This window comes from Copadichromis virginalis, linkage group LG14 (assembly GCF_057382275.1).
Source record: "Copadichromis virginalis isolate Kocher_CV1m ecotype Utaka linkage group LG14, C_Virginalis_male_GT1.1, whole genome shotgun sequence".
NCBI classification, from domain to species: domain Eukaryota; kingdom Metazoa; phylum Chordata; class Actinopteri; order Cichliformes; family Cichlidae; genus Copadichromis; species Copadichromis virginalis.
Window position 1 is genome coordinate 20,329,706 of NC_140631.1, and position 21,363 is coordinate 20,351,068.

At 39.9% G+C, this 21,363-nt stretch overlaps 1 protein-coding gene across 4 annotated transcripts in view; it reads left to right on the forward strand.

Annotated features, from left to right (window-relative positions):
- gdpd5b (glycerophosphodiester phosphodiesterase domain containing 5b) overlaps window positions 1-21,363 on the forward strand; it is a 42,219-nt gene that overhangs the window by 18,823 nt on the left and 2,033 nt on the right. The window contains exons 3-17 of one of the 4 annotated variants that reach the window (XR_014914821.1): window positions 6,188-6,291; window positions 8,757-8,850; window positions 9,005-9,064; window positions 9,445-9,543; window positions 10,364-10,457; window positions 11,666-11,811; window positions 12,949-13,031; window positions 14,291-14,441; window positions 16,655-16,876; window positions 17,060-17,217; window positions 17,329-17,476; window positions 18,780-18,862; window positions 19,528-19,542; window positions 20,745-20,857; window positions 21,073-21,347. Coding sequence is in view for 2 of the 4 variants with exons in the window: in XM_085429816.1 (XP_085285942.1) it covers window positions 6,188-6,291; window positions 8,757-8,850; window positions 9,005-9,064; window positions 9,445-9,543; window positions 10,364-10,457; window positions 11,666-11,811; window positions 12,949-13,031; window positions 14,291-14,441; window positions 16,655-16,876; window positions 17,060-17,217; window positions 17,329-17,476; window positions 18,780-18,862; window positions 19,528-19,542; window positions 20,745-20,857 (1,570 nt within the window). In the remaining 2 variants the exon portion in view is untranslated. The remainder of the gene's footprint in view (window positions 1-6,187; window positions 6,292-8,756; window positions 8,851-9,004; window positions 9,065-9,444; window positions 9,544-10,363; window positions 10,458-11,665; window positions 11,812-12,948; window positions 13,032-14,290; window positions 14,442-16,654; window positions 16,877-17,059; window positions 17,218-17,328; window positions 17,477-18,779; window positions 18,863-19,527; window positions 19,543-20,744; window positions 20,858-21,072; window positions 21,348-21,363) is intronic. The other 3 variants (XR_014914820.1, XM_085429816.1, XM_085429817.1) reach the window with 3 other exon arrangements.

Here is a 21,363-nt window from a genome sequence, read left to right on the forward strand (position 1 = left end):
CAGCTTATTTTTACGAGTTTTAGTTTTTGGACCAGTGATTTGACAGACTAGACATTTAACATTAGTCTGTTTGCTGCATTGGACCGGTTTGTCTGTCTCCTACGCACTTGTTGGATTAAATATATGTGCAGTGTATTTCTGTTCTGGACTGTTGCCTTGGACATGAACATTTTGCAGATATCTTTTTTTCCTCTGCATTTACAGTCTTTTTTTTTTTCTTTTTCTTTTTATGGCAGACGCAAATTATTATTGTTAAGGAAGTGAAACAAAGTACCGCAACTCTGCTAACATACTTACTTTATCTGCTTTGATTAGAAAATCCCTGAACTTCTTCCCAGTGTGTGCGTCCTCACCCCTGTGTTGAAAAGTCACTGTTTGGATCAAATTCTAAAATGTGTGGCCTCCTTCAAACAAGTAACATCTAGTAAATGTCTAAAGTTAGAGCTATTGGACAGTGACACATAGTGTATATCTGCTTCTGTACACAGAGGATTTTAAATCAATCAGGATGTAATTGAAGTGCATTCTTTGTTTTTTAGGATTTTTTTCTTTTCTTTTTTATTTTACATGGTCTCCTATCCAGACCTTCCTATGGTTGGAAACATGTTTGAACATTTGACCGAGAGTTTACTGATCTACAGGGTTGAGATGGGTGTACTTCATGTTTCAGGAAGAAATGCTGGCTGTGTGTACATTTCTCATATATGCAAAATTACTTAAACTGAATCTTGTGTATGGAATTAGTTTTTTTTTCTTTTGTTTTTTATGATAAAAGTAGTAATGTGGCCTTGAATTATTTTTCCCACTCATGCTATTGGCAGGCTGGTAATATAGCTGCATTTTAAAATGCTTACTCGGCTTGTGTGAAATGTCAGAGACTTAACTGGATCTGCTCAGGAATGTGACAAGTGACTGAGGTGTTATGTCCAGTGAAGATGGAGGCAAGGAGAGCGGAGCATGTTAGGTTGGAGTTTACAGGAAAAGGGTTTTTTGGGGGTTTTTTCTGCCTGTATTGATCTGTGGTAGCAGAAGGAAATTAAGCAGCATCCTGCAGTGTTGGCATGTTTAATTGCAGCATACTGTGTCAAGCTGCCATGTCTAATTAAATGTATCATTTAATTGTTTCTTGCAGAGCCTGACCAATGTCTAGGAAGTAAATAAATCTGATATCTGTTGAATACATTTGGTGACACAATATGCAATATATCCAAAGCATAAAAAAACAAAAGACTATTAAAGTTGTGACATTCCACCATTGGGCAGTTGGATTAGCTTTTTTCTTTTTTTTTTTAATCAATCTGTAATGTAAATGTGTACTTAAGAGAAGTTGTCATTAACACCAGAAATAATCTGAGCAAATAGAGTGAAATCAGAGCACAGCAGCCAAAAATGTTCCCGGCCTGAGGAGGTGAAGCTGCAGACAGAGGAGCAGAGGAGCAGGTTCAGTGATCAAAGCAGATTTGGACAAGATGATGAATTTTGACTGTGTTACTTTCACAATAATTATTTAAATGTGTCTTTCTTTTTGTAGCTCGGTCAATTTAAGATGTAGTCTGTGAGAATGTGTAGTTCAGTCTGTCTCACAGTGTGCACTCTGTGTTTGTACAGTATTTATTTTAATGTCACAAATTATCAAAATTAGTTTTTAACTTGTGTTAGTTATTTTGGTACATCTCCTCGTATTTATTAAATTTTTAGGGATTACATTAGATTGTGATCTCAAATACTTGTTTTGTCAAATCTTAATTAAAATTTGACAAATGAAAATGAACAACTTGAAGAAATTAACATCTTTGCTGTTACTGCTGTTGTTATGCAGGATGGGCCACAGTTACACAACTTGACTTGTGAATCCACAGGATGACAGGTTTCCATGGGTGAATTTATTTTATCCATCCCTTAACATCCTAGTTCTGTCTGGGCTACACTTACAAATCAGATGCAAATGAAAGTATACACAATAGGCCATTTGCAGTTCTGTATAATAATCACACATCACGTGTTTTCTTCTGTGCAACCCTGTCCAAGTGTTGTTGTAGAACAGCTCATGGGTATAAATAGTTACCATCTTGAGTGTGAAACTGTGTAGACTCGATCCAGTCTGGCATATTGAGGCATTGTTGGAGAACACAGAACAGATTGAATCAGCCATATTGGCAGTTAGCAGTCACCCTTACAGTGAAAAGAAGGACAAAAGATCAAAACCTCTGTAACCGCTATAGGTAGCATATTACCCACTGATACCTTGATTGTGCCGTCTTGTTAGATATGATGATGTTCAGTATTTACCTGATTTCCTTGCTTTAAATTTGACTGAGAACCAATTATCTGTCACAAAGTACCAACTGGAAGGAGCTAGCAAATCTCCACAAAAGCTACCACAGTGGATTCGAAATGATGCGGTCAAGGAGTGATTTCACTGTAGACCTTCAACTTTGATTCCAGGGGTCTAACAAAAGTAACACATCAACAGTTTGGGAATTAAAGACCTTTTGTGGTAGTCCATCCAAATTTACAAGCTCTAAAGTGGATTCATAATATAAGGATTCCTTTTAATGCAAATTCAATTGCTGCCTGAAAGTATGGAACCCATGGGCATGACCATTTGCTGAATTTGCTTTCTTGAGATTCTTTGCTGTTGTTTTTGTGGATTTTTTTTTTACCCCTTATTTATGTCTGCAGTAAGTGTTGGGTTGAGTTAGGTTGATTCATTCCCACTTAACATTCCAAATGCCTTTAGCTGCACTCTAATGGGAATATTTACTAAGCTGCAACAAGGGGAAGACACTGAATTCGAGCTGACATTTTGAGTTGTTTTTAAACCATAAAATTCAAAAGAACATTACTGCAGACAGAGGAACAATCCAGTAGGCTTTATTTAATATATTGTTGGCTGCTGCAGTAATAATCCACTGTATTGGCCCTGCTGTGAGCAGTTTTATAATAAAATTCTGCTGAAGAAGGAGGTGGGGAAGAGTAACTCATATAAATTTGTTTAGACTTCCTTTTTATTACTTTTATTTTATCCTGTGCAGGGGTTGTTCACAGCCCTTGGCCCCATAAGTAAGTCTTTGTGCAGCTTTTTAATTTAAAACAGCAATGTTTTCTCTGCTTTCAGCTGTCTTGGAAAAAGAGCAAAAGGTATATTTTTCCACACCACATACGGTTTGTGCTCCATACCTGACTTTTCCAGATATGAATTCACTGGTGTCGTTTTCTTGAGTGCAATAGAGAATCACAAATATTATTATTTTGACACTATTTAATGTTTTCTTAGGCAGCCTGTGTATATATATATATATATTTTTTGACAGAGCATAAAGTACAGTACCATTTCATAAATGATGAATGCTTTATGTGACTGAAGGGATGTCGATGCTTTGTAGAAGCAGCATATCAACATTGTAGGTAAAAGCTTGTTATGGCATTTGTCTCCACTACTTGCAGAGTTTTGTGAACAAAGTGCAAGCAGAGGATTTTCTGGAATGTATCCTTTTAAGGTTTTAACATGAGTGTTTATATGCTGCAGCAATATTTTCCTTGATCCATTTGATCCTTCTATTTTTAGCAGTTAGCTCTGCCACTTCCAAGCTTTTCAAATATTTGCACTTTTTATTCAACATTTCAGAAATGCATTTGATTTAGTTCATTATGCAGTATGGACTGCATCATACATGTTGTCCTTTTAATATGGTCATTTCAGACACAGACACAGCCAAGATTATACATATAAGATAAATAAGCATAACTTAGATTCTAAGTTTGATTACATAACTGGTCTTCCTCAGGAGAATATGCTCTTGTGATTTCCTAAAGAGTCAAACAACTTAGCACTCTACTTGGAAATGTTGTCATAATAAAGCCTGGAGTGTTGGAGTGCTTTTCAAACACTGTTTCCCAGAGCTGCTTTGAATTTTCATAGATTTCCGTTGGCCCGCTGTTGGTCTGTGTCATGTGTTCTTTTGCCCGGATAAAAAGCCAGCTGTGCAGAATGGTAATGTGACGTTACGAGGGCAGGTCAAGTCATCTTTGACTGAATGAGCTCTGCTGCTGAGTGAGCTGGGAAACAGGAAGACGGACTAACAGACCCAACAAGATGATCCTTTTTAAGAATTTTCTTCTTGACTTGTGGTTGTCTTGTTTGATTCCTTGTGTGCCATATTCATATTCATTCCGTATTAGTAGTAAAGACTTTGTGCATCATAGCAGCTCTCTCAGGTTCATCCAAAGAAAAGGAGAAGGTGGAGCATTTAATGAGAGGGGGGGCAGGCCAAACAATGGCTCCTCTCAAGGTCGGCTCTCCCAGGTGTCTCCAGGTAGTCATTAAGGGCCATGGGAACCCTGCCTGTCACACACAGCTCTTCCTCCCACAGAGATCAGTGTAACCTCTTTGTAACCACGCTGAGCTGTTATCTGAATGTTAGGAAGGATCCAGGTAAATGTTTGTTATTTTGCAGTGGAAGCTAAGCAGTAGTTGTTTTTCAGAAAATAACTGAGTGTTTTTGAGAGGCTTATTTATTCATTATTATTGTAGTGGTTTTTTTTTTTGTTAGTGAAATAACATGTTCCATCAGGAATTTCATAAGAGTCTGAATATGATCGGCATGCTGAAATTTAAGGAAGCTCTTAAAACTAGTTTGAGGTCAAAGTATGGCATTTAGATGCTGTGTTTAACATCATTTTAAGCTGAAAAGCTTATTCATGATCCACAAACCTTTAGCTCCAGCTTTTGGAAAGCTTTGAATATTAAAAAAAAAGAACGAGAGAGGAAAAAAAAAACCAACCCACCCACACACCTTGAAAATGAGAGCTGATAAAAGCAGGTCAGGCATACTGCCTTACATCAGCTGGTTGAGGTGATAATGATCTGATCCTCAGCACTCAGCAGTGGTGCATTTTAGCTGCTTAGGCTATTTAACCAAGTGACTTTATCTTAACACTACAACCCACATAAAGCTCACAAGTTTTTTTTTTATACTTATGTTTTTTGATGTTTAGGCCAAAAGCAAGGATACATTCATCTGTTTTGTTTTTGTCTATTCTTTCATTTTTTAAAGATTAATTATTGTTATAAAATATTCATAAATGGTTTCTGGGAACTCAAAGTGGCTCTTCAAATATAAATTTACTTACAGAAGATAAACAAATACAACAAATAAAGAAGCTTAAACTAGTAAAAACAGTTTTCTTTTATTAATCAGTTATTTTATTAGTTGGATGTAATTTTTATACATACCAGATTCTATAAGCAACATCTTTAAACTTCATGCAGATATTTGGCTGACCGTCTCAGACTTCCTATAGACTCACCACACATTTACTACAGTTGCACTACAGTTACAGACACTTGTTTCTGACCCAGGAGCAGGTTTGAAAAGTCGATTTTCTTAGTAAATGTGTATCATGCAATTGGTCCAGATTACACAAAACTCTGACTTTTTATATAACTGTGATCAAACGGTGTGTATGATTTCCACAAAACTCACTGCATGTCACTGGTATCAAATCATTTAAAGTCGCATTACTCTTTAGCCCACGGGGTTTATTCAATCAGCTTTGTGTGCGTTACCTAAGGGTTTGTGAGCAATCATTGCTGATGCTTAGTTCATCAGGGCACAATGAGCTTTTCTTAAATCAAGCTTCTTTGCTTTAAGAAAAGGTCAGAAGGTTTTTGTCTGGATAATAGCACAACCGTAGATGTATTTAAAGTTTGCTGAGAACGATGGAAATGCCTGTGTGCTCATCACCTCTTATGCATGTCCTCAGGGTCTCTTTCTGTCTCTGTGAAGATTTAGCCCATTTAATATTTGCCATAGTGCCAAAGTGCATGGAGATGAGGACAGTAATTAGTCAGCTTGCATACAAACTTTATTAAAAGCTGTTCCTTGCTAATGAGCAAAGTGTATAAGGGAATACTCGGGTCAGTTTGGTGCCATGTGCTCAGGTAAGTTTAGGAAAAGTTAACTTATTATGAACTCTGCTGGTCTCTCCTGTGGTACTTAAATTGTGACTGTCTATCCAATAATTTATACAGAGTGTCTCTATTACTGTGTGTAGAATTCAGCAGATTGTTTGTAATTCAGTTGTTTTTATTATTGTCAAAAGGACTTGAGAAGATGACTTAAGTCTGTTATAATTAAATATGGAGGAGCCACATAAATAATTGTTTGTGTGTCTGTGTGTGCAGTGGGAGCTTCTGTGGTCCCTGATCCTCCTCCTTACCTTCTGTCTCCTGCTTGTCTGGTTCTACTTCTGGTGGGAGGCACATAATGACTACAGCGAGTTCAACTGGTGAGTACAAAAGTGCCCCTGTGTGTTGTCAGAGGCTGCCAGCATATAGTTTTGGCTGTAAACACATTCAACCCTTACTTGTTGGCTTGTTGTTTTTGTAAACAATCAGTTTAACCTGTTTTCTGCCAGAAGCCTCAATTATACTTCCAGCACCTTCAATCAGCTATGGTCCGCTCGGATCTGACGGACGTACATTTCACAATCAGTGAAAAGCAGTGAGCGCAAGGGTCTGTAGGGACATCTGCCTGCTTGTTTTTGTTTTTTGTTTGGGTTTTTTTGGGGGTTTTATTTATTTATTTTAGCATTTTGTGACTATGCAGTCTTGTCTGCGAATAATTTATTCTACAATGCACCAACTACACATGCACCAAAGGCCACGAACTTCAAAGAAGTCAAATAGGAACGACCACTCGACTCTTCAGCTGTCCGTGTCTGCAACGGAGTATAATCAAGGCATTATTAATCTGAACAGAGACCACCCAACCCTGTGCAGATTACACCATTACGTCACAGAGGTCCTCACCCATCAACTTCCTGTTTTGTACACCACTCAGTCCTGGGCCACATTTAATCGAACAAATGTATATTTGACAATATACATTTGTATTTGTTAACCCACTACTGTTTTTTGGGACAACCACTTACATCTTCTCACAGAGCGGACACTACGGTTTAATCCTAGACTAAAAGAAAAATTCAGTGAAGGCCTCCTGTGTTTATGGTTGAGGAATGGGTTTAATCAATGTCTGTGGAAACTGAGCCTTTTAGGATACTAAATGCAAGGCAATGTTAACTGATTAGCGACACTGATGTTTCCATTTTAGTGCAAAATCTCTAAAGAGTATGCAGACATCACATGATGGTGATGAAAACTTTCCCCTCCCTCTCCTCTCTCTGTTCTCCTCTCAGGGATCTCTGCAACAATGTCACCTTTTCCTCTTATTATCATCCGTTGCTTCCATTACCTTTCCTCGTTTCTTCACCTCTGTAGTTTTCAGTGATCTCCCAGCTCTTTTTTCATTTAAGGCCCAGCTTTTGATTCACAATAAGTAACAAAGCTGGGCCTTAAAATGGGCCTAAAGGCCTCAGACTAGTTTTGGGTAGATTTTTTATTATTATTTTTTCCCCACTCATGGTCCTTTGCAGTTTAACTGAAAGCAAATATCCCTAAAATGACCATCTTAGGTGCACAGCTCACCCATTTCCTGTTTAGATCGAGTCTGCGAGGGGCAGCCAGACAGTAGAAAGTTATATGAAAGGGAGCTAAAACGGGCTGTTCCAGACAGTGGTTGAACTGAGTGGCTGCACCAAACCCAGGGCAGGATAAATAAGAATTATTTTTGAGTCATGCAAAACAACCCTAGTAGTATCCAAGAATATATGGAGCTGTAGTAGACTACAATGCCCCCTGTTGACCTTTTCCTTTGGCTATGTTTGCCATCCTCTTTGGAGTTCTGCAGACAGTCCAGTTTTATCTGCTGTCTAAGTTGTGTGTATTTATCCACATTTACATCTCCAATAGACATTTGCCATCCCTCTTTATAGCAAATTTCCTTCTTTTTACCCTGCTTTTGTGGGATTTCCAGAGATGATCGCAGCAATTGCCATCCCTGTCTTTATGACTGAGTGATTTAGCTGCAGGGAGTATCTCTGTCCATGTGTAGCATAAAAAGCATTCACAAAGGGCTGAGGAGCATCTGCACTAAGTGACCCTGCTGTGGCTCTATGCCACTAGAATCATGCACAAGGCTTTGAATGTAAAGGACCTAGCTGTCATTTAAAAATGTGCACACCCACACCCAAAGAAATGCACAGAAACAAATACATTCAGGCACTTCGTCTTTTCTCTGCAGCTGTGGACCTGGTGTTACACCCAGTGTCACTCTTCAGAGGATTTAAACTCAGAGTAGCATGCGTATATTTTTATGTCTATATATAGCTATATGTAGTTGCATGTTATAGTAAAGCATCCCATAAAACAGAAGCCAGTCCTCAATAATTTGTCCAACCATCCATTAATAATGTTACATAATCTATTTTTGTCAGATTTTCCCTGTGGCACAGAAACCGTGTCTGTGGTCACTGTGCAGAGTCTGTGCATTATTGTTGCTAACACAAAGCTTGAGAGCACTTTATTGATGTCTGCCTGTCAATCAGAGACCTTTAGTAAACCAATAGTTTCCATTTTCAGCTTTCTACATCAATGTCATGTTTCAACTGTAGATTGCATCATTTTGTCTCTTTGTACAAGTCTGCTTCTTTGTGGACTTCTGCAGCTAATCTAACATAATGTTGTTGGTAGTTTGTCAGTCATGTTTGTTTTGTAAGAAAGAAAAACGGCCGATAATAGGTGGGAGAAAATAGGGACACATATATACACTGACACTCTATTCTCACAAGCCTTCACACCCTTTTTTTATTAGGTGTGATGAAGACAAGAAATGTTGTTATCCTTGTTTCTGCAGGTTCCTGTACAACCGCTCTGGGAAGTGGAGTGATGGCACTGTTCCCATCCTAGCCACCACCGCTGCTGGCTTCACCTATATTGCTTTTCTAATTGTGAGTCACATATCGTTGAAGAGATTTTAAAATTGTCTTCATGTGTTGCCAGATATGGTAACCACTTACATAACAACGATTAGCAAGTTGAGATCTGTAAGGCAGCAGGCTTGTTCTGAACCTTGTTCTTGTTTCTTTCTGTCTTTCTCTTCAGGTTTTAGCACTTTGCCACGTTGCACTTGGGCAGCAGTTAAATTTGCACTGGCTTCATAAGGTAACATGCCAAATGTGAAGCTGAGCAACTGTTAATGTGTCTGTGTGTGGTTTGTGAAAAATGGGTGGTGGGAGGGGGGCGGGCGAGTTTTACATATGTATTTTTAACTCTGTTATGTGTTTACTTAGTGTTTGTGTGTGTCGCTGTGTCCAATCGTTGCTGATCAGCTGAACTTCCCAACTTATAGTTTGGAGTTGTCCCAGCAGAGTTGCAAAATCCCAGAAAACAAGCTGTTCAGAAATGCTGTCAGCAAATCAAATACAGTTACCAAACACTGTTTGAGATGTGAAAGAGCTGCGAGCTACTCTGGGTTATTCTGGTGCATATGTGTGTCTAAACAAACAACCTCTTTTGGTGTCTCTCCCTCTTTCTCCACACAGATAGGAGTTACTGCTGCCTTGCTCACCACCATCATTGGGGTCATATCTGTCAATCAAACATGGGCGCAAGAGTGGGATGTCATCCCCATCTCCCTGCAGGTCAGCAGACTTAAATCACCCTAAACTACTTGTGATGGGTAGACATCACAGCTGGTGCTTAGGTTCCGTACTAAAGTGAGTGTTGTGATCCACAGGCGAGAGGCACCGTGTTATTTTCACACAACAACCAACACTTTGACCAGAGGTTGTCGGCCTTGATATAATAATGGCTCAGTAATGGAGCTATAATCAGTTTTCTTTCACAGAGACAGCCAGGGTGGACTGAAGTGTCTCTCCTTTGTAGTGCTGTGGAGGTTTGCACATGCCCATTTAAACTGGTGTAATTCCTACACTACACATCAGTGTCTACAACAATCGGTCCATCTTGTACATCCATATACAGCTTTTTTTTTTTTTGCTTTTTTTTTTTTTAATGTCCCTTTAAAATAATCGTTGTGTGCCTGCTGTAGCAGTTGATACTCTGCTGCTTGCCATTTGGAGGAATGTGTAATCATGTAAACTGTCTATGCGGTACTACAGCAACTGCAGTGTCTCTAAAATTAAATTACATCAGAGAAGTTTAAATAACCTTATAGTTAGTGTGTCCGTTTGGGATTGTTGCACCACCAGAAATGTGTGATTGAAGTGGACACATGATTTGACTCCAACTGTGGCCATTAAAATTAAATGCCATTACAAATTACAGCTATTATCTCTAAATAGTGTTGCCAGTGCTTCAACTCCAGATAATATCTGTAATTCCATGTCTCTCTGTCTTCTTTGTCTTTGTTTCTCTCCTCCTCTACTCAATCGTTAACTCTCTCTAACCTTTTCTGTCTACATACCCCCGCATTCATTTCTGTTTCACACCTCTGTTCAGGCTACAGGCCCGTTCCTGCACATCGGGGCTCTCGCCGCAGTCACGGCACTATCTTGGATTGTGGCTGGACAGGTCACCCGTGCAGAAAAAATGAGTATGTGTGCTTCTGTAACACAACATTCAAGTCCATTCTTACCTGACGTTACCATCAGCCACAGATCAAACACACACATACACAGGAGGAGTTGTGAATGATTAACACTATGTAGACAAGAGGCCAAGACCTCCACCCAGGGTGTCCAAGATAACGAACATTCCTCCGGTCTCATGTGATGTTTTCCACCCAGGACATTTTGAATTGTTTGTCCTTGATTTCAGGACTCTTTGTGGGGATCGTTAGCTCTGAATGTGTGCTCTGTCCTCACTCTCACTGCCACTGGTGTCTGTAAAGCAGACACCTAAAAAGAACTTGAAAGTCTTTGTGATTTATGATTTTGAGATTTTGAACAAGGGGGAGCCACAGTGTTGGCTACCAAAAAACTGATGCATTAATGGTATATCATTAAGTGCTAATTACTTACAAGTTATTGTTTTTTCAAAGATAAATGTGTCTTTAGTGATAAAACCTGATACATCTAAATGATCATTGCTCAAGAGAATTTGCCCTTGTCTCTTTGAAAGATGGAAAATAACTTGCCTGACTGTTTAGTTGTTGGCTTCATTTTTTATGTTTATGTTTGAGGGTTTTTTTTTTTTTTTATATATATATACTTGATGAGGTGAAAAGGTCTTGGCAAAATTTATCTTATTCAGTGCAGAACAGCAACTGAATATCAAAGAGGGTATGAGTGTGTGTGCGAGTGAGAGGGTGGATGAGGGTTGTGTGAGTCTCCTGTGTGTAACAAGAGTTGGCTACTGAACCCCGCCCCGGAGCTGACCTTGAAACAAATACATTCCTGTGTGTGGGTGCCCACTTTCAGCCATCATTACACACTCATACAGAGTTGGACACAGGGTAATCTCTATGGCCCCGATGGATGTGTTGTTGGCCACTGTGTAGTTTTAAGCACTGCTGAACATTCAGATATTTACTGCCTTTGCACAGGTAACTGATTTTGGCACACTCCTAGCACCTAGCATCTTTCACAAACTGTGTATAATGAGCTGTTTGGTGAGCTTTGGAGGTGCTGAATGGTAGATTTTGTGTTACTCATTTCCCCTGTTCCAGTTATTATGCTATGCTCCTATTGGAGTGTTCTTACAGTAGTCATCATAAAAGCAAATTTCCCCAAAGTCAAACTAGACTTCATTATATCACAGCTAACAACTGTAACTATGTTGATGCTGCATATCTTCTTCCAGTGTTCCAGGTGGTGGTGGTTTTGCTGTATGTCAGTGTGTTACTAGCACTCTACGTGGTGCCCCTACATATCACCTCTCCCTGCATCATGGACCCAGCCACCCTCAAACCACGCCCTGCTGTTATTGGCCATCAAGGAGCCCCTATGGTGAGTCAGCTGATGCCCAGCTTCCATTCTGAATGAGAATTTAAAACGAAATAAATAAATAAATTGATGTACATGTTCGTACAGTAACATACAGAGTCCTGATATTGGCTTAGCAGCAAGGCTCCCAGAGTCCCAGGAAAAATTGTGCTGCTTTATATTGTTATTTTTTATATTAGTCCCTTGTTTTGTTTTTCTCACTTTTCTGAATGAAAAACAAAAGGACTGTGTCAGCATATTAACTTGTGTGCAACTGAAAAATAGAAAAACTATGTGAGCTGGGAGCGCTCCATACCTACATGTTCTTCTGGACTGCGGTGTAACCCAGCCAAAGACAAAGTGTTGTTTGTAGTTTTTTTTTTTTTTTAAGCACCAGTTAGACTCTTACTTGGAGCTGGAATGGTTAGCCACATTAACATATGATCTGTAAGCAAAGTGCATTTTTGCATGATTGATTTATGTGCTTGGGTTAATGCCATTGCTTCTTAACATCACCTGCAGACAAATTTAAGCCCTTGGCAAAACGTACTGTTGAGTATTACACAACTGTTAGAAGGAACGAGAAGATGGTTGTTCAGAACAGTTAGTCACGCACACGCTCAAAAACACATCCAGATTTTTGTGCTATTTGTGCAAGGCAATTGATTCTCACTGTGGAATCTAAATTTAGGAGTGGCTGTGGAAGGCTGTGAGACTCCCACTGGGAAACAGTGATCACATCACTGGACTCTTTGTCCCAGAATCACTCTGTATTGATTATAGCATCATTCCTTTCCTGTGGTTCCCAGGCAAGTAGCTTTACTCACAGGCTTTCATAGGATGATACTATTCTAGTAAGTGATGGTATGGTATTGATCATACCCTCGACCAGAAGAGTTAAAGGGCAAGCTGCAGCTGTGACTTTTTTCATTACACACAATCCTTTGTGTTCAGAGGGCAGAGTGTGTATTATTTTGTGAACAGGACAGAGTGTGAAAGCTTTATAAATACATGTAAAAACGTTTTCTCTGTGTCATTTTCTTATCAAGAGATGTAGCTCCAACTTCAGAAAAGTCAGAAGTTAGGTCATTGTTACGGGGCTATATGTTAAAATAAATAAAAAATTTCTGTGCTTGTCCTTTACTGTGAGTGTGTTTGTAGCTTGCTCCAGAGAACACAATTTGGTCCTTCCAGCGAGCGCTGCAGATGAACGTCACTGGGTTGGAGGCTGACGTGGCTATCAGGTACGCACATACAATCAATACAAGAGAATGATAAAGCAAAGCAAATAAAAGGTTTAGTACCCCCCCCCCCCCCCCCCACACACACACACACACACACACACACACACACACACACACACTGGGTTTCATAGATTATCACAATCACTGGCTTTTCAAAAATTTCTCAATCAGTTCAGGACTAACGTCACACAGGACCACGTATCACATTTAGACCTGCTTGGGATTTTGTTTTTTGTTTTATTATTATTGTGTACTCCAAATACCAAAGGGACAATCTTAGGCATTATGCATTGAACATACCGCTGTTAAGTATAGTAGCAGTCCGTAGTTATCAATTCCTGCATGATTTTACCAACATAATGAAGACGGGCTGAGCTCAGAGAGGCACACTTGGAGGAAGGCAGGAAATTGGGTGGGTGGATAGTCCATACTATATGATGAATAGTGGGTGCCCATGTCTACTCATGCATGTACGGCTATGGAGGATGAGTGATTGTGTGGAGGTGGAGAGTGATGCCGGCCACAAAGTGTGTGTTTGTGTTTTAGAGCCACATTTCATAGTGCAGAGTGTTTTAAGACCGTCAGTGCATCCTAATTTGATTAGATGTTTTTGAAGCAATCGTGTGTGTGTGTGTGTGTGTGTGTGTGTGTGTGTGTGTGTGTGTGTGTGTGTGTGTGTGTGTGTGTGTGTGTGTGGTCCTGAGAGAGGTGAATGGGTGTGTGATGTTCAGGCTGCTGACAGGTGGGCTCCTAACGGTGCTGAGTAATTAGACCTGATGACAGCCAGATCCACAAAGAGACTCCACTCCTGAAGCAGACTGGAGACAAATGCTCATGTGTGCACGCATTCATACTATAGAACATGATTTTTATTTATTTATTTTTTTCCCCACACATGATGATGCTGTTTTGGAAACAGTTCAAACACAGACAAACACCCACCTATATGTGTTAGCAGAATATTTGTTAGTCAAATGCTTAGTTTGTTTTTCCAATTAGTATTTGAACGACAAATACAGAGAATGGAAGGGCTTTTTCCTTTTGTCTTTTCTTGGAAATGATCTTGATATGAGCTCAGGTTTTTTTTTTTTTTTTTTTTTTTTTTTTTTTTTTTAATTCACATATTGGTCAGCAGCAGCATTTTCCTTTTTTGGCACGATTTCAGCTCTTATCTCTTCTCTGCTATTTTCGGAACCTTCATCTCTCTCGTACACATCAGCTGCAAATATTAATTACTTCTTAATTCTTTTGTTTGCTAGCATGGATGGTGTTCCTTTCCTGATGCGTGACTTTACCCTGCGAAGGACCACAGACGTAGAGAAGGTTTTTCCAGATAGACAGATGGACGAAGTCTCACTTTTCAATTGGACGGATCTGCAGCAGCTCAACGCTGGACGTTGGTTCCTCAAGGTAGTTCTTGGTTTCTAATAAGGACTAAATCTGTGAATTTATTTGAAAGTAGTCTTAGCTTTAGCGTGCCGGGATGCACTGATGTGCAACAAAAGCCATTATCCTAGTGAGCCATAAATGCTATACGGCATCGCACATTGATCATTCTAGAGATGGACCGATCCGATATTACGTATCGGTATCGGTCCGATACTGACCTAAATTACTGGATCGGATATCGGAGAAAAATAAAAAATGTAATCCGATCCATTAAATATCACGAAAGCACCTCACAAAACTTGCAACACGCCGTAACTCACCTCAGAACGTTAGCACGTCGGAGCAGTATGCATCACGTGATAGAGCAGCTGTGGCATGCGGGACCTGTCAGTGGTCTGGATAGCATGTGGAGCTTCGCTAGCAACCCGGCATTTCATCTCCGACAAAGTTATCCTCGAGAGAAGTAAAGCAAGTGTGTAAGTCCATCTCTGAATGTTTGTAAAGCATTCCTGCGTTAAGCTTACCAAACGATATATGGAGCGACTGCCTCTTCTGGCTGCTACTTCAATCATGAAACTGCTTAATGATCAGCTGATCAGCTTTTCTGTCGCGAGTCCGTCTCTCTGGTTTGTTTTTGGCCCACTTTGCACCAGAAAGAGGAAACCAGCGGCTGAACAACAGCAGCACGTTTAAGCTTGATCAGCTGTTGTTAGAATTTATTTAATATTACTTTCTACACCAGGATCTTTTTCTACGTAGCTGACGCTGGTAACTGTGCAGGGGCGGATCTAGCAAAGTTTAGCCAGGGGGGCCGATAGGGCATTAACAGGGAAAAGGGGGCACAAAGACATACTTTTCTTTCTTATTTTCATTTAAAATGTCGAGCTTTTAATAAATAATTATCCGAATCTTACACCCAAAGTTTTAATTTGATGTAAAACGAATAGAAGTCAATTACTGTATATAGTGACTATTAAGTCTAATATATATACCCTAGTAAGCTATAGTACTTTTTCCTTTGGGAAGGTACCATCTGTGCAGTCTGCAATTTTGTTGAAGAAAGATGTTGAATCTATTTAATATTTCTGTGCATTTTTTTTCACACTGCATCAAATTAAGGTTGATTACGTTGATTAAGCATCATGAGTTGGAGTGTGAGGGGTGGTTCCCTATTTTTTATTTATTTATTTTTGTTGTTGCTGGGAGTTGGAACCCTATTAGTTAGGTTGCTTAATATTTACGCTAAGTACTCTTTAAAATACCAGAATAGGGAGGATGGTGTAGGTTTAAGTTTATTAGATTGATCAGTATTGCTGAACTATGAAATTTTTTTTTTTTTGCATATAGGTATAACAGAATAGCTTTAGTGTAGTTGTTGTTTTAAACTTGAGTATGAACTTATACAAAATGCAGCAAGATATTTTAAAAAAACAGTTTTGTTGATTAAAAAACACTATATCGGATTCATATCGGTATCGGCAGAAATCCAAATTTATGATATCGGTATCGGACATAAAAAAGTGGTATCGTGCCATCTCTAGATCATTCATGATGTCGTTGGCTTTCATCAAAATGTTAACACTCACCAAAGCTTTACTGGGAGCTGCGGTGCGATGAGTGCCATGTTTCACTGTCATCCTCGTACATGAAACAGCCGTCACTCGAGGACTGCTTTTTCATTAATCTGTCCATGTCTAAAAGTGCAGGTTTGTTGCTTTAAAATGTTTCCTTCTTTAGCTTAGCTCTTATGAGGTGAGACCATGATGTGCAAAGACTGAGATGTGGCTGTCTGTATTTGTTTGAATCTTCATTACTTTCCCGTCTTGTGTTTACACTGCATGTGTGCACACTGTGTGGATAGATATTGCATTTCTAAGAAAAGCCGTACCACCACTCCATGTAATTTCAACAATGATTTTTCATCACCTAATCTGTAGTGTATATGTATTCTCCAATATATAAAAGGCAGAAATGAAGTGTTTTCTAGTCAAAAAAAGTGAAATGGCATCTTATCATAGATTAAAAGAATCTTCTCAGGATCTTCTCCAAAGGGAGTAAGCAGTGTAGCGAGAAATGTGGCGTCCTCCAACGATGTACTGAATGATCTTTTGAGTTTTTATGTTGATAAAAGTGTTATAAAGCTGTATTGTAACCTGTATTTTTCTTTCATTTAAACTGTAAACCTGATGATCACTTTTTTTTTTCTTCCTTTTTTTGTGTGTGTGATGTTTCAGGATGACCCCTTCTGGACCGTGAACACGCTGCTTCAACGTGAGAAGGAACGGATCGCCAACCAGACCGTGTGCAGCCTGGAGCAGCTTCTAGAACTAGCCTCATATCACAACAGCACGGTGGTTTTCAGGCTGCGTAGACCTCCTCCCAAGCACCCCTGCTACGACAGCTGGATCAACGATACACTACAAGCTGTGCAGCAATCTGGGGTTCCTCAAAGCCTGGTAGTTATATAGGGATTAAATGGCAGTGTGTGTTTGCTCTTTTTCACTGCATGATGTCCGGTGTTTCTTTGTTTGCATGCTACATGCAAAACGAATGAGTTCAAATGCAAATCCTATAAAAATAGTTGTGTTGGTGATAGAGTTTCAAAGCTGTAACTGTTTGACGTACTGTGCCGTGTCCAGGTGATGTGGACGCCTGATGACAATAGAGCCCAGGTGAGACAGCTAGCACCTGATCTGATCCAGACCTCAGTGGTGAAACGGAGCCCTCAAGTTCTGGAGCAGTCCGGCATCAGCAGCCTGCTGCTCAGATACAACCAAGTCAGTAGAGAGGAAATCAGGTAGGAAGACACACAGCCCTGATGTTGTGTTATCAGTCTGCAGCTTCAGCACAAAGATTTATAAGTGCCTGAATGTTTTCCTTTTTTTTTTTTCTCCCCCTTTTTTCCCAGGAACTTTTCCGAGGCCCACATCAATCTCACCCTCTACACAGTCAACGAGCCCTGGCTGTACTCAGTGCTCTGGTGCAGCGGGGTGTCATCAGTCTCCTCAGAGGCCCCGCATGTCCTCCTAAAGGTGCCTTACCCCATCTGGTTAATGGTAAGGACTCATCACACACAGTAGTTTTATATAAGTCTTTTGGGTTCACATTTTGCTTTTAAGTTAATTGTTTTGGGGGGGGGGGTCTGATCTTCTATTTGAATGATTTCCTTTTCCCCCCCACTTGCTCCTTTACTGCATTGAGATTTTTTCAGACCTTTTCTGCTCTCCAAATCTTGTTGCAGACGTGTCTTAAAATATGTGTATTCAGCAGGTGTTTTATTAATTTATAGAAAATCAAAGAGAATGACACATCCCATTTATAAACTGTAAGTTTGAGCCTCTTCTTCCAACCAGCAGGCATCATGTAGATCTCTTACTGTTTAAAATTCTTACTTTTACTCATGTCTGATTGCTGAGGTTTCTCTCTAATATTGAAGGCTCTTTACCTGTTTTTAATTGGTGCCAAACAAATAAAAAATTAAATAAAATTGTATTCAGAGACTCAGTTATAGCAATCGCTGATTAGCTTGGCTCTATCCTGCTTCAACCAGTGGTCCTTAAGATGCTACTACAACTCGAGTGGAGCCCACCTGTATCTTAATTTAATTTGGACCTAATTAAGGGAGCTACTAGATACATGCTTATTGTAAAGGCTGCGAGGGCCCTCTTTAACCTCCCTCTCCTTCAGCTTCATCCTCTCTTTGACTAAATTAGATTTTACTGATTGATATCAAAAGGAGAGCCTAGCTTTGAACTGAACTCCTGTTTGCTGTAGTGTCATTCTTTTCTAGTTCAGTCTTCCTGTTGAAACTTCTCAACATGGGCAGCCTCTCTGCTATCCTTCCACTCGCCCTCATATGTGCAGCGCGCCAAACCGCTCCCCCCATCTGTGGCACCATACGGGAACTCTGCATGACAACATGTGGACATGACCTCCAGCTCACTGCTACGGCTCAGGGACAGTTTAGGCTTTCGTAGCATCTGCGGCGCTGTCTGTTAAACCCAACTGTGAAAAATATCCTCTCAAATATGCTATGAGTTGTCATTAAGACCAACAGAAGGTAATGGGGAAGGAAGTAGAGATTTGCATTTATGTTTGTAGTAAATGATAATGTTGACAGTGTCAGTGTTTGTTTAAAAAAACTGTTATTTTAGTGGGTTTATTCAGAAAAAAACAGTTCAGCACAATTCAGCTGAAATTAACTGTATTCTTTGGCATATAGCGCCACCCTGTGATGGATCCTGCTGTAAATGACTTCAAGACAAAACTCAGATCTATCGTGTGTGTGTGTGTGTGTGTGTGTGTTTGTGTGTGTGTGTGTGTGTGTGTGTGTGTGTGTGTGTGTGTGTGTGTTTCCAGAGACCAAATGTGTACTGCCTGGCGTGGGTGTCTGCAGACCTCATCTCCTTCGCTGTAGTCATAGGCATATTCATTTTCCAAAAGTAAGTACACACACAGCAGTGAGATCATTAAAGCGAGCTCTTACACAACAGCTAATGTTCCTCTATTTTTCTGCAGGTGTGTTATTCCTCTTTCACACTTAAATACACTCATTACTGCTAATTGACAAACACATTTACTCAGTAGACATCTCCCTGTCTGGAACACATCAGCAGCTCCTACATAATGATGCTGTTTTTTAATCAAATGAGAATCTCTTTAAAACCCATTTTGTTTTGTGGCATTATAAGCAGTCATGTGTATTTCTGTTGTGTCCCAGGCTGGAGAAGGGTGAATGTTTTTATATAAACGTGTTTTCTCTTTGCTAAGCCCTTCACACTCCCTGCCCTGCGTTTCTGCTGTGTTATAAGTGCTGTTTGTTTGTTTCTCTGATGACCCCAGAGACAGATGGCCTGTCCTCCTGTCATCACTGGCACCAAGGGCATTGATTTATTTATTAATCTGTTCCACAATAAGGGTTCAAAATGAGTCTGCTCTGATTATTGGAGCTATTTAATAGCTTCTGCTGGCTTCTAAACTGATCTCTTGTCTCCCGCCTTCTTTTGTCCTTTTTTCTCTTTCCGCCTCTTCCTCGTCCTTTCTCCTCTGCCTGACGTGCATGCTCTTCTTCCTCCTCCTCCTGCTGCATTCTGGCATCTTCTCTCAGCTATCACATGATCAGGTAACTGGGTCGCCTCTCCTGACCCAAAGTCTTCTCTCCTTTCACCACCTTTCTACCTTTCATAATCTTTACCCATCATTCCTTTGTTTGATGCATCGTTGATTTCCTCTTTTTTTTTTTTCTTTTTTTTTCTGCTGTTACTATATCATCCATCTCATCCAGATTTTTTCTCTCCACCTTAGTTCCACTTCCTATATTTATTCTCACCTTCTTCTCTGTCTCACCTGAATGGATGTATTGCACTGCGGCTGTGCTTTCCTCTATGACAGCGACGACTTCTCATCCTCATTCTCCTCTGCTAAACAAATGAAATGTAATCTACCCACACAGCACAAAAAATAGTCCACAGTGAGAGTTTAAATGTCTCATCAGTCTTAATAAGTCAACGACTAAATGTCCAAAATGAATTGGAGCTCTCGATTCATCCAGGAAAGGCCTCAGGATTGGCTTTCTGAATCCTGGCTTGTTTGTGTCTCTAAATGCTTCTGTGCATTAGTCACAGTTCATTGTGACTAATGCTTCCAAGTTAATTGAATTGAAATCGGGGCTGTTTTCATTAAAACGAGGATGAAGTTGTGGCAGGCAGGAAATGAAATCAGTGGCCTGTCAGCAACGATAATCTAGCAAAGACAAAACAGTGATAAACCACTTGTATAAGAAAGTAGTTGATATGTTTTTAATTGTTAACGAAACATTGTTTTTTTTTTTTTTTCTATGAGTGACAGTATATTTTAAGAGAACAGTAGAGCGGTGAATATTGACTCATTAATTAAATGATCATTTTGCCAGCAAAATGCACATCTTTAATGAAATACGTTCAAGTGTTTCCAAAGATAAAGGAGTGATGCTTTTACCTTATTACTTACAATTAAACCCGATCAGTACCTATACATACATATATACACACTATGAGAAGTCTGTTGTTTTTTGTTCGTTTGTTTTTTTTCCTCCAAATTGAACGCCATACTTCATACACTTGACCGATATCGGTTGGATGTTGCATCATAGCATGTGAAGTATCAAACAAACAATTCCTGAACATAATTTGTTCCAATCTGTACATTTTAACAGAGTGAGGCATGCACACAGACCAGGTTGCTTATTACAATTTGAAATGTCCAGGCTGTAATCCAGTGCAGCTGTCTTTAGGGTGTCCTTGTGTCTCGTGGTGATTTCTGATGCAGCCTGTGCAAACACTGCAGGTATCGGATGAGCGGTATGCGCAGCTACAACCCTGAACAGATCATGCTGAATGCTGCGGTCAGGAGGTCCAGTGGAGACATCAACGTCATGAAGGAGAAACTTATTTTCTCTGGTAAGGCCCGTGCAGTGAAATAAAGAAAAATTGAATTATTTACCAGTCTTCATTTATTTATTTATTTATTTATTTTTCATTAATTTGGGCTCTTGAACCTCCATAACCTGTTTTTTAGACTTCAGGTGCCCAAATAGCATGCCAGTCCATCCCAGCATGCATCTGAGTGTCTGTAAATCTTCTTGGTCCTCCTCTTCCTCTCTTCCATGTTGAAGGTCAGCCCCAGTAACAGCCTCCCTCCTACATCCTCCGTGTGATGTTCAGCACCTTTTCATCCTTCACAAGCAGTGACTTCTTCCTTTGTTCCCTTCATCCGTTGCATCCCTTGTTACCTTCCACCTCTCTGCCTACTTTGCCCTTTTTCCCCATCATCATACCTGCATCCATCCATCCCTTCACACATCTGTCCTCCCCCAAAATCCTGCCAGGGGAAAATCATGTCCCAGTCTGTGTAGACAGCCCTTGGTACTGGAGGTCAAAGGTGAGTGATGTAAGTGCCAGCTGTT